This window comes from Aythya marila (genome assembly GCF_965140915.1).
Source record: "Aythya marila genome assembly, chromosome: 2".
In the NCBI taxonomy this organism is placed as follows: Eukaryota; Metazoa; Chordata; class Aves; order Anseriformes; family Anatidae; genus Aythya; species Aythya marila.
The window spans coordinates 107,543,234-107,568,587 of NC_139043.1; the positions used below are offsets into that span (position 1 = coordinate 107,543,234).

General features: G+C 38.7%; 1 protein-coding gene across 1 annotated transcript in view; it reads right to left on the reverse strand.

Annotated features, from left to right (window-relative positions):
* Nucleotides 1-25,354, reverse strand: part of ROCK1 (Rho associated coiled-coil containing protein kinase 1) — an 84,825-nt gene that overhangs the window by 55,489 nt on the left and 3,982 nt on the right. Inside the window, exon 3 of the mRNA XM_082753348.1 lies at nt 1,694-1,775. Within this exon, the coding sequence (XP_082609474.1) occupies nt 1,694-1,775 (82 nt within the window). The remainder of the gene's footprint in view (nt 1-1,693; nt 1,776-25,354) is intronic.

Below are 25,354 nucleotides of genomic sequence, written 5' to 3' on the forward strand. Positions count from 1 at the left end.
AAGCAGTCTGAAGTGAAATAATGAGGTCTGTTCTCCACCTTCACACTGCTTCAGGTTACATTTTTACACAGGGTATAATTTCCACCTACAATATACTCATTATCAGACTGTAAATAAAAGTTTCCCTTTCCTTCACTCATCCCCAGATGCAAAAGTGAAGAGCTTCTGAAACTGATGACTTCACTATACATAAGAACTGCATTCAAAATATCTGCTGAAATAAGTATTTCCTTTGCCTAATCCAACTTCTCCTTTCTCCAGTTTCACCACACCTTCTCTGCAAATAACTAAGTATACAAAATGTGCGTGTAACAATGTGTACAGTTTCAAACATAGCTTGAACTGTGAAAAGTTAAACATTTGACCTTAGGTATTCCAGCAACCAGCTTACATGCAAGCAAGCCATAAACCAGATCTACTGGACTCGTAAATTACTAGAAATAGGGAATAAAGGAAAATAAAATCCACAAAATCACTATTGTGGCTTACACATGGACTGAGTAAACTATGTAAATATGCCTTGGAAAGAGAAGCAAAAATTTCAATGAAGCAAAGAGAAAAATCAGATTATTTTAATAAAATTACTTCATATTTGCCACATTTATTACATTTAATTACAATGTTTAAGCTTGTAAAAATCTAATAAAAGTTAATTTAATTTCAAGAATTGCCATTCAATCCACAAGCAGCAGCAAGCCTGGAACTAGCAAACAAATCTGCCATTATTTCCAGAATTTGACAGTAGTCTGTAAAAAAAACTTTAAAGTGTTTTTCTTTGCTTCATTTTTGTTTTATGAATATGAAAATTATGGAAATATGGCTCCTATTATAAGAATCAACTTTATTCATTACAAATATCCTTAGAGATGAGAATCTGCAGGAAAACTTGTAGTGGAAAAATACGGAGTAAAACGATAAAAATAACATGATTTCCTTCCTAATTTTAAAACTAGTTATGGCTGAAGAGTAAAACTAGCTGTATGTGGTTTTGGAAATTCTTTCACAAAAAAACAGGAATCAGAACTAATAAGAAAGTGAAATAGCACAGTGGTTATCGTCCAGGTGCAAAAATCAGGTAACTGACACTATGGTTTACCACTTTAAGTATTCTTTTTGCTGTCTACACAATAAAGCCCAAAAGATGGTTTTGCACCTGTTGATTTATTTATCTTTTTTTTTTTTTTTTTTTTTTTTTAAGATCATGAAAAATACCATGGTGACTTAACATAACTTTATGTATGTTTAAAAAGGGGGAAAAAAGAATAGTTCTACAAACACATCAGTGGCATGCACAAGTAAATATAAGCAGCTATGCAGTATTCTCATGCGATAATGAAAACAGAACTTTTATACTAAAAATGCCACAAAACACACATTCCAATCTGTCAGTGAACATTTCAAAATGACTTCTTGACACTGCAGATATGTTACAGCATTTTACTGTTAACCGAACCGCTGTGCCACTGAAAGCAACCCCATTTATATTAACTTGGGCACTCAGTTGCTGGGGAGCAGATTTCTGTAAGTAACTGTGTGAGTACTGACTGGGAAATAAATACAACTCCTAAAGCAATTTAAATCCAAAAACTTAATGCACACAAATTCTCTAACAGCCTTTCAAAAAGGCTAGAATCTCTTATTTCAGTTGGTATTTATAGTCTGTTAGTAAGAAACCGAAACATTAAATACTTACACCTGTTTAAGAAGTTATCAATGTTCTTGTTTTTTCTTAAGGCAGGAAAATCCAAGTCATATACCAAAGCATCTAATCCATCCTAGAAGAGGGGAGGAAGAAGGCAAAGTTAAGTGTTTGGAAAAACAATTAATAATTAATAATTAATAATTAAAAACAATTAGAAAGAAAGTAAGTTTCTACCAGTCAATGAGAAGATAAAAATGGTTGTCCCCATCAATTTTCCAAACAAATGAAATCATTCATATTTAAAGATTGAGTTAGGAGTTACATATCTCTAAAGGACAGATGAAGCAGCTATCACTCTTCTTCCACTGAGCTCTTCAAAACTTAATCTTCATCCCTCTCAGAACAAATATACTTCTATGAATTATAATTAACCTTAGAAGCCCCACATTTACATGTGAAGTAGTATTTTTTCCAAATAGGAAAACCACAAGTAGCAGTTCTAATGAAGGTCATCAATGTTAAGAAGTCTCTACATATCACACAAAAGGCACCTGAATGTTAGGTGGCAACAGGCAAAAAGGACAATTATGTTAATTCCAAGAGTCAACTCCCTTCCCCTCCCCCCTTTTTTTTTTTAATAATAGCAATTACAATAACAGAGTTATAAACCAAAAACTTAATGCTGCATACACATGTGAATTCACTGATTTTTCACTGAATACAACCCTATGACCAAAAAAAAAAAACAAAAACCAAACAAACGTGTCCATGCTATCTATTACTGACCCGTTGGGAGTGAGGTGTTAGACCAGACATCCCTGATCTGATCAGGTCCGATCTGAGTAGATCTGGGTTTGACTGTTTTATAAAACCCATTTTTATAAAATCATGTAACACGGGCTTGAAAGCTGATCCATCAGTCCTAACTACTACTTCACTTGAGAGACTACGCCTGAAGTCAAATCAAGCTAGAATTTGAAACCAAGAGCAAAAAATTAAAAGTACAACAATAATCACAACTGCTTTAAAGGCTCGATGTTATTCTATTTAACTTCATTAAAACATTCCTCTGTTAAGTCAGCTCTCCATACAGTGCCTTAGCTTGAACCCTTAGAAATGTCACAAGGAAAATGACAAAGGGAAGCATCACAATATTTTCACAGCACTTCAAGTCCACTTCTGCATCCTGAGCGTATTAAAGGATCATCATTTTGAACTTACACCAATGACAAAAAAAGGAAAGCAAACGACAACGGAAAAAACATAATGGACTAACTACTTCATGCGTCCGCAATATAAACAAGAGTAAGAGGCCAACAACAACTTGGACTCAAGACAGATGTGGAAATAAAGCTATGCTGGGTAAACGTAACTTGGCGAGAAATCCTTTTAACCTCCTAAAGGATGCCTTTTCCAAAGATACACAGTAAACGTCCACAAAATCCACTAAAGCATCTCCCTTCTTTGGTAACTTCAACGGAGGAACCACGGCTGCAGGACAAAGGCCACCACGCTGAGAGCAGCATGGGACATCCACAGGGCCGCTGGGCCACCTCCTGCCACTTTGGAGCACAAACAAGTGCTGGGGATGGACTGCCCCAATCGGGGGACATTTTGCCTGTAAACCTGCAGATCTGGGGCCTCAATCCATTTGCCTGGGGTCACAGCTGACACAAAACTCTTCCACACAGCAAGCAGAAGCAAAACACGATTCTCACAATCCTGCTGTGCTCTGGGGCAGTAGAGCTGCTTGCTTCGCTTCAAGGTTTGTTCCAGGAGCTGCCGTCTAGTCTTGTTTTTTGTTTTTTGTTTTTTTTTTTCTCCTTCAGGAAAGGAAAAATTTAAAAAACCGAATGCAACAAGCTAGGGCTAATGGGAATATTTACACATCTTTAACATCAATATTAATTTCTATCATAACTTTCCGAAATGTTAAGCCTACCAAGAAAAAAATCAGTAAGTGCAGCCAGTGCCACAGTTTCATTGTCAGGCTTGTTGCTGTTGTGTCTTTTAAAAAAGCTCTACAATAAAGATGCACGCAAATTCACTTGTAACAGGCAAAAGCAACTTTTCAGTACCGTTTAATTTAGAATTAACCATGGAAAGATTCCCCTTTGTGTCTTAGATGTGAACTTTTTCAAGTAAAACACTTAAAAATAAACTTTGAAATACAAATTCCAACTATTTAATGATCTCACACGCATTTCAAATCACACTTCAAGAATCACACAAACACCATCTCGGGGAGCTGCAGGCCAGGAATTTTTTACTCAAAACAGTCTCTTCAACAGCAAGCTCCCCTTTGCTACAATACCCAGAGAAGAAACTGCTCTGGTTCAAATCTTTCTTAAAAAATAAAGGGGGTGGAGGGAGAGCTACAATATTTAGATTTGTAAATCCTTAACTCTCAAACTTCGCTCCCAAACTTGAACTGAAGGAATTCATCTGCTTCTGAAAGGAGGCACAACCATTGCTGTTGATGGCTGCAGAGAGAACTCATCTCTCAGCTTTCTTCTTTCCATCTCGTTCAACCTTTCAGCTTACCGTCTGACTTCTTTCCTGATACCGACAGGAAGGGCTAGCTTTCCCTCAAGACCTACAGTAGCTATATCCTCCTACCTTTCAAAGTAAAAAGAACTTAAAGGCTAGTATACCGAGACATCATAACTGGTAGCCATACATCCAATAATTTAACGTGCTTTATTTAAATCATTAACATATTTTTATGACATTGAAAACACGCAAATGGGAAAAAAAAATCTGTTTTAATATGTACCTTCTTGAAATACAGAACACCAGCATTTCTTAGAAACACGTCCTGTAGCTTAGAGGTATTTTCAGCTTACTTTAAGCCCTACTTTATTCAGTCATTACAAAGCAATTTTCCTATTTAGCTTTGAGGTTTACAGACGGACGTTTTCTTCTTATGTTAATAGTTAGACTAGAATACATTAGCTTAAAAAAGCAAACACATGATTTCCACTTCCATCCTCTCTGGTAACACTATTTCAGAGGTGATTAAATAAGGGGAAAATGCTTCCTTCCTAACATCCTTCGCTCAGTTTCGTGGCCTAATATACAATCTGTTCTTCATCACATTTGTTTAAGGAAACTATCAATAGCTTCATAATTTAAAATACCTCATTTTATCCTGAAATTAAAATAAATAAATAAATAATAAAGCATACTAGAAAGCCAATACGATGCGCAGAGAGCTCTTCCATACCAAACCAACATTTCCACATATCCGCATTGGTTTTGTTCATCACTACCCTACAATTTCAAAAGAACAGACACACAGAGTGAAATGAAAGGTCAGCAAGGACTCAAGTACTGTCTCCAAAGATGAGGATTAGTACGTCTAGGAAGAAGTATATGAAAAAGTCCCGCATATGGCAATACGTCTGATGTATTTGAGAGGACGAAATTGCAGTGCTGTACTTAGCAGCTCCCATGAGAACTTTTTTCAGCCCTTTTTTCTAATCATTTTCTGTACCTGCTTAAGTGTCTTGCATTTACATTGTATCTATGTATCTACAGGTTATGTGAAAGCATACCTCATTCTGAGCTTGCCATGCTTCAGTCACCAAAGTAACTATAACTTTGTCTAGATGCTTCATGACACCATTTTACACACCTCCATCACTTTTCCCTTGGCCTTATCTTTTCTAGTTATGCTTGTATAAGAGATATTCCAATTCTCACCTTCACCCAATGCCTTGTTTTGCCTTCAATTTCCACTTTATGCTTTTTGTAAGTTATTACCTGAGCTATTTGGGTAATTTTGATGATCCCTCTACGCTAAAGTGACTCTTTCACAAAACTGGGTACTATAAATCAGAGCTAGTTCAACACTCAACAACACATCCACACAAATATCAGTTTCTCTCCTGTATTGAGTATCACCTACTACTTTTAATCACCCAGGCACCAACAAACATTATTTTTTTCTTTGATCATTGATTTTCTCATCTCAACGTTCACCACTTTAGGTCACTTATTTCCCCCTTCTTTTTTCTACAGAGAAAGAACAACAAATACGTTATATGCTTACCAACTACCCTAGTGTTGTAAGAACAGTTTTAAGCAGTAACGTAGATAAACAGTAAGGTTATACACACACACAAACACTACGTGCCCTAACGAGACACTGACAGATCAAAAAGGGCGAATAAATATCAACCAGTCTCTCAACAACCTTACTATTTGTAAGAATTTATATAAAACCCTTTCCTAGAACACCAGAAGGACTCCACTGTGGGAGCTCCTGTAAGCTTCTTCATGAAGAGATGAGCAGAACGACTTCTGCTGTAGCCTTTTCCTTAATTTTCCCTTCTGTTTTTCTATACATCTGGAATGCAATAACATGGAAGTTACCGGTAACATAATTACACAATTTATTAGCAGTAAATTCCACGGACTGTTATGCTAACCTCTTTTCATGAGATTGCTTTAAAATTTGTGGTTTTTCTTCAATTCCTTAAGCAGTTCCACGTCAACTGGCATTTTTCCCACATTTTCGTCTGCACCTATCCCCAGAGTTTTCATGCATCAAGCTGTCAGTCCTACCATGACTGCACTGGACCGCCTCACTCTGTAAGTACGTTCTTAATGGCAAAACTCATTATAATATATGTAATATCAGTTTTATTCAGATGTAAGAAATTAGCACTAATGCAACTTTATAGTGAAATGTAGTGTTAGGATGTTTCAAAACTTACTCTACCAAGCAACTCCAATGTGGCAAAATTTATTATCTTAGGACCTGTAAGTGATATAAAGTCAAGCACATATGACCTACATGATCAGGATACAGTTACAGGCTCTACTTTGTTTTTATTTTTCTTACTTAATAAGCGTTTCATTATGACATACCATCATGTAGTGAAAGCATATGATGAAGAAAAATGTACTAAATCCATTTGAAACTCTGCTAGGGAGACAACTGTTTATTTTACTATTTATCTATCATTCAAAGAACCGAGAAACACTCAATGGGTGTTATCAGCATACAAAAGTTGCATTCCTTGGACTGCCTGGCAGCTTTCCAAGCTTCAAGTCTTTGCTACTTTTCCTTTTTTGGCGAGAGCACAGTAAGTCTTAAGGGCTACAACTCTAAGCATCCCTGGTTTAGTTCCCTGTATTGTAACTATTTTCCTGTTTATTTCTATAGTACTAAAGCTTCCTCCCCTGCTTTAAATCAACAAACCTGACTGAACTTCATTTTCAAGTGTTCGTCGCAACTCGTCGCAATGCCCCATCACACATGCATGATCTCTGTGGTAAATTATCAACAGAAGTAGCCTATTTCAGTCGTATAAGACGGTTTTATATCCTACTTTCCAACTTGCATGGGAATTAGTACCTCAACTGCATAAAAAAAAATAAAAAATGGAAATTTCTTTGAACTGAATGATCTTTGAATTGTCTGAGGGACCTGGAAAAAATTGGCAAAGAAGAATCTTGTGGACTTCACCACATGTAAATGGCAAGCCCTGCAGCTGGGGAGGAAGAGGCCCTGGCACCAGCACACGCTGGGTGCTGACCAGCTGCACAGCAGGTCTGCCAACAAGGACCTCAGGGGACCAGGGGACAATGAAATGGCCACAAGCCAGCCGTGTGCCCTCACAGCGCCCTGGGCTGCACGACGCAGGGCAATGCCAGCAGGACAAGAGAGGCAAGACTTCTCTCCTCAGACTGCTGGAGTGCTGGGCCCAGCACTGGGACACCAGTATAAGAGAGCAAATCCAGCCAAAGGCTGTGAAGATGATTCAGGGACTGTTACAGCAGGCTGAGGGAGCCTGAGAAGAAAAGGCTCACAGATCTTGTCCACGTGTATGAAACAGAAGGGAATGAAGAAGAAGACATACTCTTCTCAGTGTTTTCTACCAACAGATGAAAAAGACAACAGGCACAAGTTAAAAAACAAGATTCTCTCTGAATACAATAAAACTCTAAAAAGGTGTGAATGGTCAAATACTGGAACAGAATGCCCAGAGAGGATGTAGGCTTTTCCCTCCATGGAAATATTCCCAATCTATCTGAACATGGCCCTGGGTAGTCTGCTCTACCTGAACCTGTTTGAGCAAATGCATTGAACTAGGTGATCACAAAGTGGTTTGGGTTGGAACGGACCTTAAAGATCACCCAGTTCCAGCCCCCTGCCATGGGCAGGGACACCTCCCACCAGACCAGGTTGCCCAGAGCCCCATCCAGCCTGGCCTTGAGCACCTCCAGGGATGGGGCATCCACAGCTTCTCTGGCAGCCTGTGCCAGTGCCTCACCACCCTCTGAGCGAAGAATTTCTTCCTAATGACCAATCTAATCTGCCCTCTTTCAGTGTTAAGCCATTACTCTTTCTCCTATCATTACAGCCCCTTCCAAAGAATCCCCCCCCAGCTTTCCAGTACCTTTAGGTACTGGAAGGCTGCTGTAAGGCCTCCCCGGAGCTTTCTCTTCTCCAAGCTGAACATTCCCAGCTCTCTCAGCCTTTCTTCATAGGAGAGGTGCTCCATCCCTCTGATCGCCCTGGTGGCCCTTCTCTAGACTCATTCTATTATGTCCATGATACAATCAAGAGGTCCCTTCCAACCTAGTGATTCCATTTCTCCAACACCAATATTTCACAGAATCACATTTCCTTCCTTCTTTCTCAAGGCTACAGCTATGCTTTTGGTTTACATGAAGGTAGTTTCTGGAATTAATCATCTTAAAAATATCCTTAACTCCCTACCACTAATGCAAGTGATAAGTAGGCAGACATTACAAAGCTTAGCTCATGCTGCTTGATGTTTCCTCAGCTCTCATCAGAAAAAACTTTGGGCTCTATTTGATACTGTTTTGGAAAACACCCTACTTCACTGATAAGAAAAAAACACCACTTCCTTCTCATGTCCAACATTATTCCCTCTCCCACCCTTTTTTCTTTTTTTTAGTGAGCAAGTACATGTCTACTTGAGAACAAGTTCTGAATAGAGCCATACAACCCACTAATTTCAGACAAGAACAGCTTGAACCAACTTTCAGGCCGGCAGGACTACATTTCTCTATCCCTAGTCAAGTACGCCAGAGATTGTATAGTTGTAAGTTAACCACGTTCATTTATTTTGCTGCCCAGAGAACACAAAACTGTAATATCGTGCTTCATCTTCAAAGCAGACAAGTGAATGTACACAGAATTAAAACACTTCACTGAAGAATTTTCATTACGTTGTTAGAGCAGGCAGAGTATACAAACTGACAGGAGCCTGAGTACGAGGCACTTGATACATCGCACTGCTGCTGCCAGCTACAGTACCGCAGAGCTGGTTACTGCTTCGTGTCTTGCAATACTCAGAGAGAGCTTTCACACACTGAGGTTAAGGACAGCCTACACATAAAGAAAATTTAAACTCATTGAAGAGCTAAGACTTAAAATCTCGGTAAAGACTTAATCTCAGTAATACGATCTTGAAACCTCAAATCCAAGGGATTGAAAGCAGTAAGGGTTATTTTCACTTCAGCCTTTTAAAGTTTTTCCACATGCATTGCAATCCATATCGCACCTCTGTGTGGTTATATACGAGTCCATGTACTTACATACTGCTCAAACGTCAGCTATTCCAATATTTTTGCTGACAAGTTTCCATGGTATACACTTACTGCATGAGTCTGTACGCTCAGAAATGTATGAGAAATATATCAGATAAATATATATAGAATATAGTATGGAATACATATAATTATATATTATATACATGCAGATACATAGAGAATATTATATAAATAATATATAAAAATACACACTTGCTAACATCAGACATCTCGGTCTCGTTAACACCCTTATTATGGCTGAAGAAAACCACAGGTACGATTCTACAGAGAGGTCAGCATAGCTGTAATGCTCTTTCAAAGGCACGTAGCATTTAGGGCTCTAGCTGTTTTGACTGAAAGCAAGTGGCAGTTTCTCCAGTCAGAGCCCCTCGTCCATCGACTAGATGCAGATCTTGGATCCATAGTTCTGTTCTCAGTCGCACCAGTTCAGACCACTCACTATTTGATGCCTATAATTACAGAACATGCATATTATCTCAAGACACATTTCAGACATCAGGTCGTTGCCCCCTCCAGCTAAAACCTATAACGCTATTACAGCACTCATTTCACTGCACTAGGAAACTGTACTGTGGTTAACAGTCTTTATAACCAAGCTTAACTTTAGTACATTGGTATTTTACAGTTTGAATTGAGCATTATATTTAATTCCACTTAACACTACATCTTTAAGAAGAGCTCTAGGATGAGAAAGCAACACCTTTAGTGAAAATGAATATATGCACCAAAAATCATCCATAAATTTCAGTAAAATTTATGCAGAAATAGGTACAATAGATGTTTGGAAGCAGTCCAGGGAAAGGAGCAACAGAAGTGAAATGTGATTGCTCTTAAGTCAAGTTAGGTTATTTCATTTTGCAATGAGACATCCCTTGTCTGAAAAACGTTCTTTCTGCTTTTAAAAAAAATCGTAACTGGTAAAGTTTGCAGTTTCCTCGATGGAAATGTAACTAGTTTTTCTCCAAAGCAACCGTCCCCCATCAGCCATGTCGACCTGTTGTTGTCTGACCTGGATCATACTTGCTGCAAATAAAACTGCATCAACTAAAAAGATGTATAAAATGATAAAAAGGCAAATTCCATCTTCAGCCTTGACAGCTATCTCTGGAGATTAAACCTGTTCAACAAATATGCTTCTGAATACTCTGTAACATGCTGTAGCTAAGAAAAAAAATAATCTCTGTTACTAAAAATAGCATCTAGACCACAAAAATCTAACAAAAAAGAACAGTGACTAGAGATAGGGGCTAGACAATTCTGACTGAGTACTTTTTTTTTTTTTTTTTTTTAAGCAGAGGGCAACCAATTAATGAAATAACTTTCCAAGAAAGATATTATGATTTTTTGAGAAATCTGGAAACACTAAGCAAAATCTCTATTACCCTTTGACCAAAAGGGACATTCTTCCCTAAAACTCCAGAGTACATCAAAACAGCCTTTCAATTAGAAATGAGATGTAGCCATGACAGAATTGCAAAGAAAGAAGGGAACCAAAAAATTACACTAAAAACATTTTGTAGAAACTAGTAATTTGTAAAACTATATTGCTTCCTTAGTTGTTACCAGCAACCCATAGCTTGAAAAAAAAGTGGAAAGCTATACACAACTCCAGAAGAATATCAACTTGGAGAAGCTTCTCCAGTTGTGCAATCTCCCGTCAGAGATCTCTAGCTCGCTTTCTGCAGCAAACATTCCACCACAAGCAATCACACGTCAAACAGATATTCGAAATATGCAACTAAACAAGAATTTAGCACTACTTAAGAATTCGTGCATCATTATGCAGTTTTATAATGCAAACACTCGCACAGCCCATAGGCTTCTTTTTTGCATATCAATTAAAAGAAAAACTTCAGTTTCAGGAAAATGAAAGATTTATGCGTACAGAAGAACAACGCTCTCTATTCACTATTTTTCCATGATGAATATAGTCACAAGAATGATTTTAAAGTTTTTTTCTCAAAAAAGGTAATAAAAATTCCGTGAGAATTGTTCTAGATAGCAACAAGTTACTTCTACTGCCAAGAAGTATGAGTCTTCAGAATTGACAGGATTTTGTTACTAACAGCAACAAAACAGCAAGTTTTTCACATTTTTTCAGGGATTTGCACCACTAACACTGAACAAAGCTCTTCTGATAACAAATAGTTTCTCGATTCAAGAATCCAATACATTAAATTTATAAAACAGACATACAACTTCTTACCCATTGCCACTAAGCAATTAAAAACAAAGACTCGCTTTTTCAAAATCCACATGAAGAAAAAAGTGGCATCACGGACAGATAGTGCCACTAGTAACTACCTGAAAATACACTTAAGCATCCAGTGTATTTCCAAGTCATTAACAGTAACAGCTTCCAAGTGTAGAGGCCTCTGCATTCACTAGCAAACCCCAAAACCCCAGTATTTTATTTTATTTTTTTTTTTTACGTAGGATCTCACCATTATTTAAGACCAATTTCTTTTAAAAGCTTTTTACCCTGTCTGACACCACAGCACAATCAGGACTAAGATCCTGAGTGCTTTGGACTGCAAATAATAAAGAAGTGCAACTCCCAACATTAAAAAGCTACATGAAAACACGGTTCCGTATTCAAGTAATGCAATTACAGAACAGCACCAAGGCTGTCCACCAAAGCTTAGGGTGTCTTTTGCAATTTTGAGTTTTCCACATGATAATCAGGAGGGGTTTTATTACATGTAACATAGCAAGTTTACAAGTCAGTTTACCTGAGATTTTCGAGCACAGTTTTTCAAGACTACCAGATGAGGGGAACTATTAGGAATTCACTGGTAGTACCCAACACTTTCGTCTAAATTAGAAACTAAGTCCCTGAGATGACATATTAGGCTTGCAAGTTTGTTGTTTGTACTTATTGTACAAATAACTTTTTCTACATTTTTTTTTCAAGCCTCGAGACTCATGCTTAAGGAAGCTAACGCCAATGGCGTCATATACCAAAATTTCCAGTACAGTCGCTCAAGCATGAGACACATTTCCAATAGAGCTGCTCAACCGTGAGACAGACAGCAAAACATTGTAAAACAGCGGTATCCAACTTGTGCTACACTGGATATTTACCCCAAGTACTGCTATTGTAGGGACAAAATGCTAAGAAACAGATGGAAAAAAGTTATTCCAACATGTTTCTCCAGCTGCACTGATATTAAAGAGTAGAGTGCATCACCTCCTCCCCTGTATTGTTCTCCCCACAGAGAGCACTTCAAAACCTGGGAAAAGCAGTTCCCCCCCCCCCAAGAAGATGCAGTAGATGGATCCATATCCTCCAAAGGCATGATTTCCTTTCAGATTTAGAAAAGGGTAGAAAACAAATCTTAGCCCAAGCGGAAAGAGAGCCAGGGCTGCCTGGAGCACTGCCACTACCATGGAATCCTGTCAAAGTCTCTCCTGCCTGTCCTTACAAGGGAGCACGGCTGAGCTTGGGCTGATTATGTTAATCTCTACAGGAGATGAAGGCAAGCAATACTTCTGTCGCACCATATAAGCCAGTCATGAAATAAATCAGAGCACATGAACATTTCTGTTACATTTTCTGTTCCTCCATCCCACAGACTGCTTTGAGTATGTGCCATTTACTTTCTCGTTAAGCGCAGAGCAAAAGTGACAAAGGCATGTTTTCTACATAACGAAATGGAAGCTAATGAAAGGCTACATTTGACTCGTGTCAAACTACTTAATAATTACTTTCCTAGAAAAGAAAGCATCTTACGAAAGCGTTTTCCCAGCACCCAATCCAGGAAAGACAATGAAAAGCATACTATTCTCTTGGCAATCTACGTGAAAGGGCGCGTTGTAGGTAACTACCGTGTAAAAGCAGTTCAAAAGCCATGTCCAGTGATGTCTGCCACTGCCAATCCATATGAACTCTGTGCACTCTCGGAAAACACCTGGCAAAGCAGGTTCCCAAATTCTAAACACTAGAAAGTATCAACAAGTGAGATCCCAGAACATAGTTAACAAGGAGTAGCATCACCTCAACAAGTCAGATTTACACTTTCCTTCAGGCTTCCTGCACTTCACCTGCCAGAAGTCCCTGCTGGACCACAAAGGCATTTCTGAAGAATTACACAGAATATATACATGTACACAGTTGATCATTTTGGAAACAGCTGCTTGTCACCAGCCACAGCCATTTTATCATTGAACATACTTACCTTGCCTCAGAATCCACTGACTTCAGAGGAAATTAAGAAACCAGTTAGGTCTTTTGTGGTGCTCAACCAAAACGTACTGGTGTGGAAATTAACTCTGTCATTTCAAGTTCACTAGATTGTGAATTACTAGTACACAATTTGGTTTAGAAGAGCAAAAAAGCCACTCAGCTTTAGGAGAGGCCTAGCAGCAGGAAATGTGTGTGGATGCATTCTGTATAAACGCAGAGACACATCCCATGCAGCTAGATCTGAAAGGAAACCAAAAAAAACCCTGACCTATCGCTTTCATTTTGATTCACTTTTTTTTTTTTTAATTGTTTGCTCAGCATGAGAAATAAGAAGGACCTAAAACTGAGGAAGTGAGAATAAGCCAGTCCTTTGCAGTTGAAAAAGTTCAAGTAGTTCATAATGCAGAGCTCTAGGCTTCAAATAATTTACAAAGAAGACAAGCACTGTTACATTTCATCTGACAGTGCCATATAAAAGAACCAAGATACCACATACCAATAGGACTTGCAGCAAATAAAATCAACAGATTCTCTTTTTTGAGTCAGTGTGGATCAGCTTTTAAGATCATATCACATTCAAATGTCTGGAGCTTCCTTCCAGTTTAGATTTAACATACACAAGCATGTGAACTGATCCTTTTTTAATGACTTTCTCCTCTATGCCTATCAAACTACGACACTACAAACCCAAACTCTTATAGAGAGAATCTTACCTCATTGAAACACCTCCTACTCCAGTTACACCCAGAAAGATCATTCTTAGTCCAGTTTATAAGATTTGGCTTTTAAGCGAATCTTAAATGAGAATGCAAGTTGAAAAGATGATTGTTTCACCAAAATACAACTACATTTGCACATGTTGCTGTAAGGAAATACGAGAAGACCAGGAGATCAACATCAAGATTCAAACCAAACCCATCCACAAATAGGTACGTTCTTCTGAAAACCTAAAGAAAAGTTCATGGCTGTCAGAAGACAAGAGGAAGAAAGTTTAGAAAAAGAGCTGAGTGGAATAGTTTCAAATTCTCACATGCTGTTTCTCCATAAATGTTAAGATTAACAGCTGAAAACCATCTTCTGAAGATCCCACAATCTGACTAACTCTGGCTCCAGACATCATTCAATATTGTAAGCAAGTCAAAAATACGATTTTAGTTGCTGAAACGCCAAAGACACCAACAAAAACAGCAAAGCCAGAAGATATTGTACTGGCACAGGATATTGCATTTCCTATACCATCCTCAGAATAAATTTCTATAGGAAAAAATCTTTCTGTAGGAAGGAAAATGAACACCTGTGAGTGTCTTAAAAGATAAACAAGGCTTACATCTCCAGTTCTATGAAGAAGCAACTACCAGCACATTGTGGTCTGACCTGGTCAAAATGCAAAGCTGATGGCAAAAGGCTGACTAAGAGATACCCTGATTTAACCTCTCTTCCCTGCCACACACCACAGTAACATCCTTGAAACTGCTTATCTAGCATAGCAAGCATAGGAGCAGTTGCGTTCTTCAAAAGAGAACGGAGGACACCAACACCCTTCATAAATGCAACTGAGACAAGACCTAAAGCAGTAGCTGGAATTTCAATTGCTCTTCCCAATGCGTTTTCCTGATTCCTTTTTATTTTATCTAGTATCTTTTCCTGCTAATCATGATACTACCCCCTGAGAAATAAACATATAGAAAAGGAAGGTAAACTTTAAAAAGCATCTATCTAAAAACTACAGCCACTGTGTGAAGCACGAGGGCAGTCATGGTGCTAAGCACTGACTTACAAACAAGACTCAAGAAGCCATTGCAGCAGGACTGTCTTGGCCTTCCTCTACCTGGGGATTGCAGCTGTAAATCTGTAGCACCTTTGGGATTGTAAAAACAAAACTCTAGAATCAATCTCTAGCACCTATAATGTTTATTACTGCATAAAAATCTGTTGAGAAAAATTATATTTGAAGTTAAGAGTCTGGGCTTCCCCCCTGTGTTTTTTTTTTTTTTTTTTCCCCAATTTTTAGGGCTCTATCAGAAAGACACCAGGTAGTAATACAGGTGAGAGGATGATACCCTATTTACTGAAAACTTTTGCTCTATGCCAACTCTTAATTTGGAGAGTTACACACTAATTAAGCAACTTCTCACCTGTGGTCATCTATCAGATGGAAGAAAGCCAAAAATGAGTCAAAACTTACCAAGTGTGTAAGAAATCGAGCTCCTGATCATTTTGGAAATTTCTACAGCTTAGTAGAGAACTTTTTCCAACCCAAATGGCAAATTTGAACTTACAGGTTTAAATCCTGGGAACATTTTATTCCTGCTTCCAGAGTCTTCATCTTCATTTGAGAAGTATTAAATGTGACCAAAAAAAGTTAACTGCCCAGGAGCTTTCTACGGTATTTATTAATTCAGACAACTACAATTTGTAGTTTCCAGTCGGGTGCTAATAAATATTTTTCTGAAGTATTTTTCATCCTAACAGTTGCAGCAGTTCATTTTTTTTTTGTCCATTTAGAAACTAGAATTATGTATTCATTCTGTGGTTCAGTTTCCTTTATCTCTTCATGCCATTAGACTTAAAGGTTTTCTTCACTTTTTTTTCCCCAACCAAACCTGATGTTACAAGATAAATGATACGCACATTGTGCTGATTAGCATGGATATCATATCCTGCATGATGTTGCCTGGGAACAACTCATACATACATGCACACACTAACCACACAGGCTAACTTGCGCTGCTGAAAACACTGTTGCACTGACATTCAAGAACTTCTCTGAGGCTTTGTAACCAAAGCTAGAAAAAGAAATGGAAAACCAAGACATGAAACACTGCACATGTTTACTAATCTTGAGATTCTTTAAAAATAATATATTAGACAGCTCATGACAACTAACCCTAATTCAAATATATCTATATATATATATATATTTCTACATTATATAGATATATATAGGAACATGGTACTATCTGAATCATTTGCTATTTTGTGGATCATATCAACAATATATAGAAATATTCTCAACGTAACTCTTCCTAACAAAATCTCAAGTAGGAAATTATAATTTCACAGTACTGAGAGCTAAAACTCCTAAGCATTATTCTGAAAAACAAAGTAGTTCAATCAAATTTGGAGGATTTTTTTTATTTAAAAAACATACAGCTTATGTCTGAACTTTGCCTTATTTTCAGTCACGAATACATGAAGTACCACGAATGTTCCAAACAATTCTTTTTATTTCTAGCCAACTAGCATTTATTTAAAGATCTCAAATGAAACTTTCCACAGAAAGGCTTTCCTTGAAACCTGTGAAAAAGACTAAGCAGTGAAGCAAAAGTAAAGCAAGAATTGCACATATATGACCTCGTTAAGGTAGGAAAAACTACTACATACTCAAAACGTAAGGCTAAGAAGTAGCCTTTCAGAGAACTAATGAACTGTATTTATTGCAACCCCCAAGAACTATTTAGGTCAACGAAACATTTCAGTGATCTTTCCCCCTTCCCTCCTTACACTACTGGAAACCATGGCAAACAGGAGCAGCCTCCTAGTATACCACCGAGCATTATCACCTAAGCACTGGATGCTGTGGTTTGTAAATTTAATTGCAGTTTAAGATGCATACATCTTAATATTAATACCTTGACATACACATACAACAGACAGCTCAGTCAAGTGGTACTGAACTGAACTTTCATGAAGCTCTTGCTTGATTTGTCTCCAATTCTCTCCCCCCCAATACAATAACCCCCTAGCATAATCTATTCAAAGTTGAAGACTTGTCAGCTACACTATGAACATCAAAGTTCCCATGCTTCTAAAACCAAAAGGCATTGTAAACATTTACTTCTATTATACTGAAGCAAAGCAGTTTTTAGGCTCACGTACTAAAACAAGAAGAAACTAGTTTACTTAAAAGCAGTATCTGGAAGCCATAGCTACCTACAAATAAGTTTGTTTCCCTTATTTATCACTGATAACTAAAGAAAATACAATGCTAACTCTACTTAAAATCTGGAAGCAATGGCTTAGAGTTAGTTAAAACTCTGCTATAAAAATAGTACAGTTTAACACCGCATCTTTGTTGGTATGATATAAACAGTTTCACATCTTCCTTTCGATCTGTTTAAAAAGTCCTCAGGGTTTTTTTTGTCCTTACTATTTGCCACATGGGTACTAGAAGCTTGATGTCTGCTTCCAGCTACACAGGGAAATGACATTGGTAGTACCGTGGTCTCTTAAAAGAGTACAACCAGCAGCTTGCCTCCACACCATCACACCTACAGCTGGAGAAAAAACAGTACCTCCTTATTTTAGGAGCTGGATGGAGAAACGAAACGCAGTCTCACAGAAAGTTAGGGTTGTTCAGTTTCCTTAAGCTTAAGTCACCACAGGCCAACCAAATGACTCAAGTCCCAAAGTCATCTTTAATTATAATCTTCCTAATTTCTGTTTTCCAAAACTTGTGTTCATATTTGTATCTTACAGAGAAGGCTTCCTTTTAAACAAAAGGCTTTTTTGCTGTTTTCATCCCCCTACCACCATCCTTGCCTGTGAAAACTGAATAAAACTAAGTGCAGAACACAAAAGCAGCATCAGAGTTTGATATTGCACTGATGCTCTCCATGGGTTGATACTTCATTTACTAAGAAGGAGAAAGAAGAACAATATTGCACACCAACTTGCATTTCAACTTCAGGTTTGATATTTGATTGGTACTTGGAAAAGTAAGAGTATTTAAGTGGAATGATCCACTTTGCACAATCTCAAAGTCAAATGAATAAGCATTTATTTACCAAAATCAGCAAGAGTGATGTAATTTATGGTAGGCAAATATATTCACCATGGGTATTTAAGAATTACGTTAACTTGAGAGCTTAAGAACAGACAGGATTGGCATTATCGACAAAACGACTTCCGTTGTCACCTCCCCAACTGTTCTCCCATCCTCTTCCCATCAGAAGATCGCTTCTTCTGCAGCAGAAGTGAAACTGCAATTAACTTAGTCAAACAACGAAGAATGAGATCTTGATAACAGACATCCTCCCCCAGTATTAAAGTGCCCTGGAATTCCAAAAGCAGTATTTTGCAGAGCTGAAGAGGCAGGTGTCTCGCCCAACTTCAGCAGAAGCTCTTTTGGCTAACACTTCTTACACTTTCTTCTGGAGAAAGAAGGGAGGCTTACTAATGAAAATAGCTCATTTCTGTAGCTCCAGGATGGAAAAGCTGGTTTTCATTGTACCTGAAAAACATTTGTTTATCATGATACCTTCCATGGAAAGTAAGATCAACCTACAGAAGGCTGAGCTAAAGCTTAAAACTATGGTTAGACAAAGTTGCAAGTTTTTTGTTTGTTTTTAAAGGTTGTCTTTCTCCATGGCTATGAAAACAGTTGATTGCAACTCCCCAGGGAGAACAGTTAAATGTACTGTGAAAACAGAGCACTTCTAAAAGTAATTCTCAAAAGCTGCCAGTCATATTTCATTCCCTCCCACACGCGCTTTTCCTAACCCATCGCTTCATGAGACGAATTTTTAAATTAAACATAAACACTGGTAAGTCCTTGTACTGGAGAAAGCTTACCCTTCCACCCTGCTTGCTTCAAACACACACTCCTCTCGGATACTGTTATTTTCTCCCACAAAATGTGATTAACACAACACAACTGGCAGGGAAGTTTTGTTGAGTGATTCAACATCAGCAAGGTCTGACGTCTTACATTTTCTGTTTCGGACAACTAACCAACCTCTCGCAAGACAGCCCAATTTGAAGGCAAGTCTTTAGCTGCCTATTCTGGTCAATTTTTAAATTGAAAAATTAAGTTTATGTTCCCATGGCATCTGAAAATTGGGAAAAAACTTCTTGACCTGCAAATACAAAGTTCTAATTGAATCATTTTATTTATTCCTGATCATTTGTATGAGTTCAAACTGAAGTGAAAAAGGGTATATCAAAAAATTCCCCTGGAATTCATATTTCTCTGACTCTATTTTCCCGTGAACTTACCAAGAACTGTGATCTCTTAGAGACAAAAGTAAGTTTTAGTCCTTTCCAAATTCCAAACCTAGGCATCAAGTGGAACCAACAAAGACCTCTGAGCTTGCAAGTTCCTTGGTACAAGAGCTTCTGCATGTTACAATTCTATTCTTTACATAGATACCCCCAAATTCTCCTGAATATGGTGAGGGCCTTCACAGCTTTCCTGGAATCGTGGTGTGACCAGACCTGAAGATCCCTCCAGCAGCTGTTTTGGATTTTAAAAGTCAAAACCATCTCCAAACGCTTTAGAGCTATGCTATGTCCAGAAACTGCATGAAGTTTGTTGGGCCTGAGCAAGGCTTAAAATAGGCAAGAGCATTTTTGTCAAAGACGAAAGCTCTTCCAGGATGTGTATCTGTGCTCTACAGAGGAAGCCTCACTTCTTAATGACATCTCCAACTCCAAATTCGGTGTACTTTGATGGGGAGGAGTTAAAAAAAAAAAAAAAAAAAAACACAGACACTTTGCATCAACGGTTCAACTTTCACTCCATCGCCCCTAATGGGCATCCCGTCATTTCCGTTGCTCTCTTTGCTCTGCTGGTGTTAGCAACAACAGCTCCTGTTCCAAAAGCTGTGATAATTGTTGCCAGCAAGGCAAAAGCTTCAAACCCTAACAAGTCTATCACTTGGCTGGCACCATTTTCAGCCTTGTACACATACAGGAGAATAGATAGTATGCAGTTGCGAGTTACACCCTTTACACCAGGTTATTCAGAGCTGTTTGAATGATCCCTGGGCCAAACCAAACGACGTCACCAGTTTGCTAGCAGGTGAATTAGTAGTAACTGGAGTTTAAGGAGGATAACAGCCCAAAGATGTGTTGGCTCACCTCTAAAGTCCATCCAGCTTCCTCTGGATGGCATCCCTGCCCTCCAGTGTGTTGACCACATCACTCAACGTGGTGTCATCAGTAAGCTTGCTGAGGGTGCACTCAATCCCACTGTCCCTTTCAGCAAAGATGTTGAATATAAAACTGAGACACAGTTGCAAGGCACCAGTATTGCCTGTTTTCAGCATCAGCTTTACATTCTACCTTGTGTTGTTCTGTGCAACCTGACATCTGTGATGAAAGGCACGGAGGAACTGTAACCTGCACGAACTCTTTCTCCTACCTACAGCCCCCTCTCTTCCCTGTGGGATCTTCTACATCCACGTCTACTCTATCATCTCCTGGTCAGAGAAGTTTCCTCCCTCCAAAAGTCCTTTTTGAAAACAGCATCACTCCAGACTTGCAGTCAGATGTGCTCCAGACATCAAGCGTGAAATGAGCATGCTGGACTGACACCCACACTGCGAGAAGATGGCACTTGTTGCACTGATACGTGGCACTTGAGCTTCTACCACATTCAGCCTCTCCTCCCCTTCTGCCTACGCCCCAGGAATGGAAGGTTCCTGCCCCATTAGCATCAAAGCCCTTCACGTTCCCCTACCAAGAAGGGGAAAGCCCTACATAACCTCCCTCACCTCTTGTCAGAAGCAGCGTGATGCATACACTCAGATACAGAAGTGCAACAGGTCACAATCAAGAACTGAGGTGGCACTGCTGGAGCGTAAATCTGACATCAGAGCAAGGCAACTTTTTCTTTTTTATTATTATTTTTACCCTTTTTCTCTCCAACAGGAAAAAGAACTACATCTGAGCTCTTTCAACTGCAGTCACAAATTAAATGTAACGAGCTTACTAGTTTACAGTAGCTTCCCCCTCAGGTGATCACCCTTATGCACAAAGTCTCCAATTCTACAGTTGCCTCCATGCGGGAAGGTTCTTCTAGTCTTTTTTTCGGAGATACCTTTCAGAAGAAAAAGATTCAGACTCCAGAGAGATTTTCTGACTGCATTAACAAGGCTCAACCGCTTAGAAAATGAAGCGTCCATTCAAACAAATGCAAGATGAGCACCCGTGACTTTTCTGTTTGGCTTCAGTGAATTTTGTTCTCCTCTTCTGGAGCATCAACGAAGTAAAAATGTTGCTGCCAAACAGCAAAACACAGGCTTCCCAGAGAGGTTATGGAGTCTCCATTCCTGGAGAGAGTCGGAAGCCATTTGGTTGCAGCCCTGGGCAAGTGGCCCCAGGCGGCCCTGTGTGAGAAGGGGAGGGACAAGATGACCTCCAGAGGTCCCTTCTGTGCATGTATCGAATGTGGTAAACACAGACTTCAAAATCATTTTCCAAATTAACTGATTTGGAAAAAAAAGGAAAAAGGTTTTCACCTCAAGAGCTCCATTTTCTTTAAACACAAACTCAGTATCATCCAACAGTGACCAACACAAAATTGGCCCTGACCATCCATTCTTCCCTCATGCTTTCCTATCTCAAGCAACTACCATGGCTATTACAGAAATCCTAGCAGTCATCTTCTGAAAAACGTATCTTCCCCTAACACTAAAACCAGTGAGAATTTCCTACCTTAAATGTCAAGATGATGAGAGAAGCTTCTGACCTTCCCTTCTTTAGAAAGCACAAGCCAGACATGAGGGACTTTTGTTTTGCGTAGTCAAGACTTTCTTTCGCCATTATTTGCTAAAGAAGAAACCCAACTGCTGGAGAAACAGTAGCAGTTGGTGACTACATGGGAAAACAGTCTTTTTTTTTTTTTTTTTTTTAATTAATGCAGTTTATGTGGGGATATCTAACTTCACTAGACTTTATCGGGAAATAGCAGTTTTCTCTGAATATATTCATGTCTTGGCATTTAACTTATTTGAACACTACGCAGCAATAACTGAATACTTAACAGCTTTTAAGAGGGAAAGAGGACAAGATTACTCGTCAATAGTTGCCCGAGTATTAGAATTCAAGAATTTTTTAATTCCTTGTTTCTGAAAGGAATATTACAATTCGTGAAGATCTGTAGGAAAAGCAAGTAGTTGTCCCACTTGTATTTCTAGATCAATTACGAGTTCTGTAGACCAGATATACACAACCTAGGCAGGCATTTAGGTAGTTCCAAACCACAATCCAAAATAAAGCCTTAGTTTGTCTAGTGTTTTCTACAGAGGTTTCCAGGAATCGTGTCTTTGCACCATCTTGAACCACACAACTAAAAAAAAAAAAAAAAAAAAAAAAAAACAAACAAACAAGAAAACATTCACATTTTTCTGTTTCTTTTACATAGGCTGAAGAAATATGACCACATTGGAGAAATTAAGGAGGGAAAGCTGAAATATAGAAGCCACAGTCGGATTTAAATTAGAGCCTTCAACAAAGAAGATTTTAAGGACTGTCCCCATGACATAGCATTGTATAAATATTGACAGGGAGTGGCAATCTTTCAGTAAGCAAAAACCCATGCGCTACAAGATTTTGAGTATCAGAATAGACTTTGACCTGTGCTTTGACCAGCTGGTGCTGGTCCTGTGGCAGCTTTCCCTTAGCAGAACAGGCAGCTAACCAGTCAGAGCAACTGCTGCTTATCCAGATCGCCTCTCCACTTCTGCAACCTCAACACCTGAAAGATGCACCTCAGCATGGTGCTGCACCACAGCTGGTGCTGTTTGGATATCCATCCATACTGAAAAGCTCAAGAAGAAACCCGACTGAAGATTACACTACGAGACAGCAAAGAGTCTCAGCACAGCTAAACACTGCAGTTACCAAGATCTCCAAAGCATTTTTACTTCCCTGAAGATCATGTTTCAGCTCTTGTTCAAGCCCTGTTTATCCGAACGTGTATCTCAGCAGACTTCTGAGGAAGATGACAGTACTATTTGCACTTGTTTTTAAAAGTGCTATAATTGGGTGTTGCCTGCATAGCGTTTACAGCTTTATGAGTATTGTCTCATCACCCTTCTGGCTTTATTGCTGCTTCAATGAACAAATGAAGGCAGAGGCAGAACAGTTTTCAAACATTCTCCGTTTCTGTTCTCAAAGACGGAAGTTCAGCTTTCCTGCATGCCCATTTAGAGCTGCAATTTCTTGATGACAAAGGAGTTTTGATAAATTGCATCAACTAAAGGTCAGGAGAAATAGAAGGTTTTAAATACATATTTCAGAACCTCTCAAATTTAAGATAAACATCCCGTATTGAGATAAACATCTCAGTATTCCTTGGTAAGAGACCTAAAAAAAACAACTTTATTTTCATGTAGTGTTAAATTACATTCTAGGGAATTCTGCTAACACCAACTGTGAGGCTACCAATATCACTTGGTCCTAGAGCTCCTAAATATTTATTAAGTTCTCAACAAGTGGCTCCCAAAGCTATCGTCTTCCAAAAAAATAAAATAAAAATCAAAGAACTACATACCCACAGGTTGATTTTCAATTTGTCCAGCAAACAAATTCCAGGTGTTTCCCTCTTCCTTCCTGCCACCCCCAAAAAACAAAAATATTCCACAGTTGCCAGGGAAAGGACATTGTAAATGCTCTTTCCAAGTAAAAATGTTTGTAAGCAAACTATTAAAGGTTTTTATTTTTGTGGTTTTTTTGTTCCTCCAGTGGTCTTGCTGAAACATGTCTTAAGATCAACTTCCTATTATTCCTGATTAAAACTTTTTACAGGAAAAACAGTAATTATATGCCTACAGCCTCTAGTATTACAAGCAGAGGGATCACTCAGTTAACAATTCTTGTGTAAGACCATACACTGTGAATCAAATGCTAACGTGATAGTCCCACCATCTTTACTACTACTCTCTAGGGGCTTGCATAATATTCAAGACTCCTAGAAGGTGCAACCTAAGATGCAAATGCAGTTCCTGTGTTTCCAAAGCCACCTTACAGTTGCATTTTACCTTTTATCATTAACTTCACATCAACAGAGCTCCTGAAGTAAAGGTACTTTGACTTGCATTCTTTACTGCCCTCCCCATTTATTTACCAAGTCTTTAACCACAAGGTCTCCAAAAATGCTTTCCAACAAGTTTTAAGTGGAGAAGATAAAAAGAGGTTTAGTAACAACAGAGATTTAAACCCCAAATCCTAAAGTGCATGAGATCTTCTCACCTCTTCCAATGCAAGACAGATGAACATGAATTCATCTGTCCAAATATTAATTAGACATAAGAAAACGAGGTGAATCAATGTCTGCACTTGTGCATTTTTGTTATAACAAAAAACGGAAGACACTAGATAAACCAAGTTTGTCATAAGCAGCACTCACTGTTACCAGCTGATTTGAAGCTATACTGCTGAGCAAGTGAAACAGGACAGCTTTGAAGGCTGAGACCATCTGAAGTCTTAAAATCAACTACTCAAGTAATTGACAAAATATTTGAATAACCAAATTACTCGAGTGTCCACATAAAACATAAAAAGACTCTTTCAGAGTTGTTAGCAGAGCAAAGAGAGCATCAAGAAACTTCTTCATGAGACTTTGCTAGTTACTTTTCAATCAATCACATGCATAAGCTGCCTCAGGTCAAGATGCGCCCCTGTACATCCACAGATCATATCCCTCCCTCCCCACTCTCCAAAACCTGGAAGCCTATGAACTCCAAGAATTTAGTAAGGAACACCGAGGAAAAAAATGTTGTTATCCCAAAATCATAAAAGCATTCTCGGTGACTGTTATTTTCTCCTGCTTAACAGCTTTAAAGGAACACTAAGCTGAAGATAAAAGGGACACGGTTTAGTGGGTGACATTAGTAGCAGGGGGATGGCTGGACCAGACAATCTTGAAGGTCTTTTCCAACCTTAATGAGTCTATGATTACATTGCCCTTATCTGCATTTAGCACTCCAGTGGTATGCACCAGTACCTGACCGTCACACACCCTACAGCGTGACAACTCATCTAGCACAGCCTTCACAATCCTTATTAGGTCTTTCCAAGGCACAGAACGCTAGGACGTGGCGTGTTGCGAGAAGTACTACGTGATGCTGCGGCACATACTTCACCAGGAACACAGGCTCTGGCCTCCCCTTGGCTCATGCAAAGGACAACCTGTCTATCATTTCCCA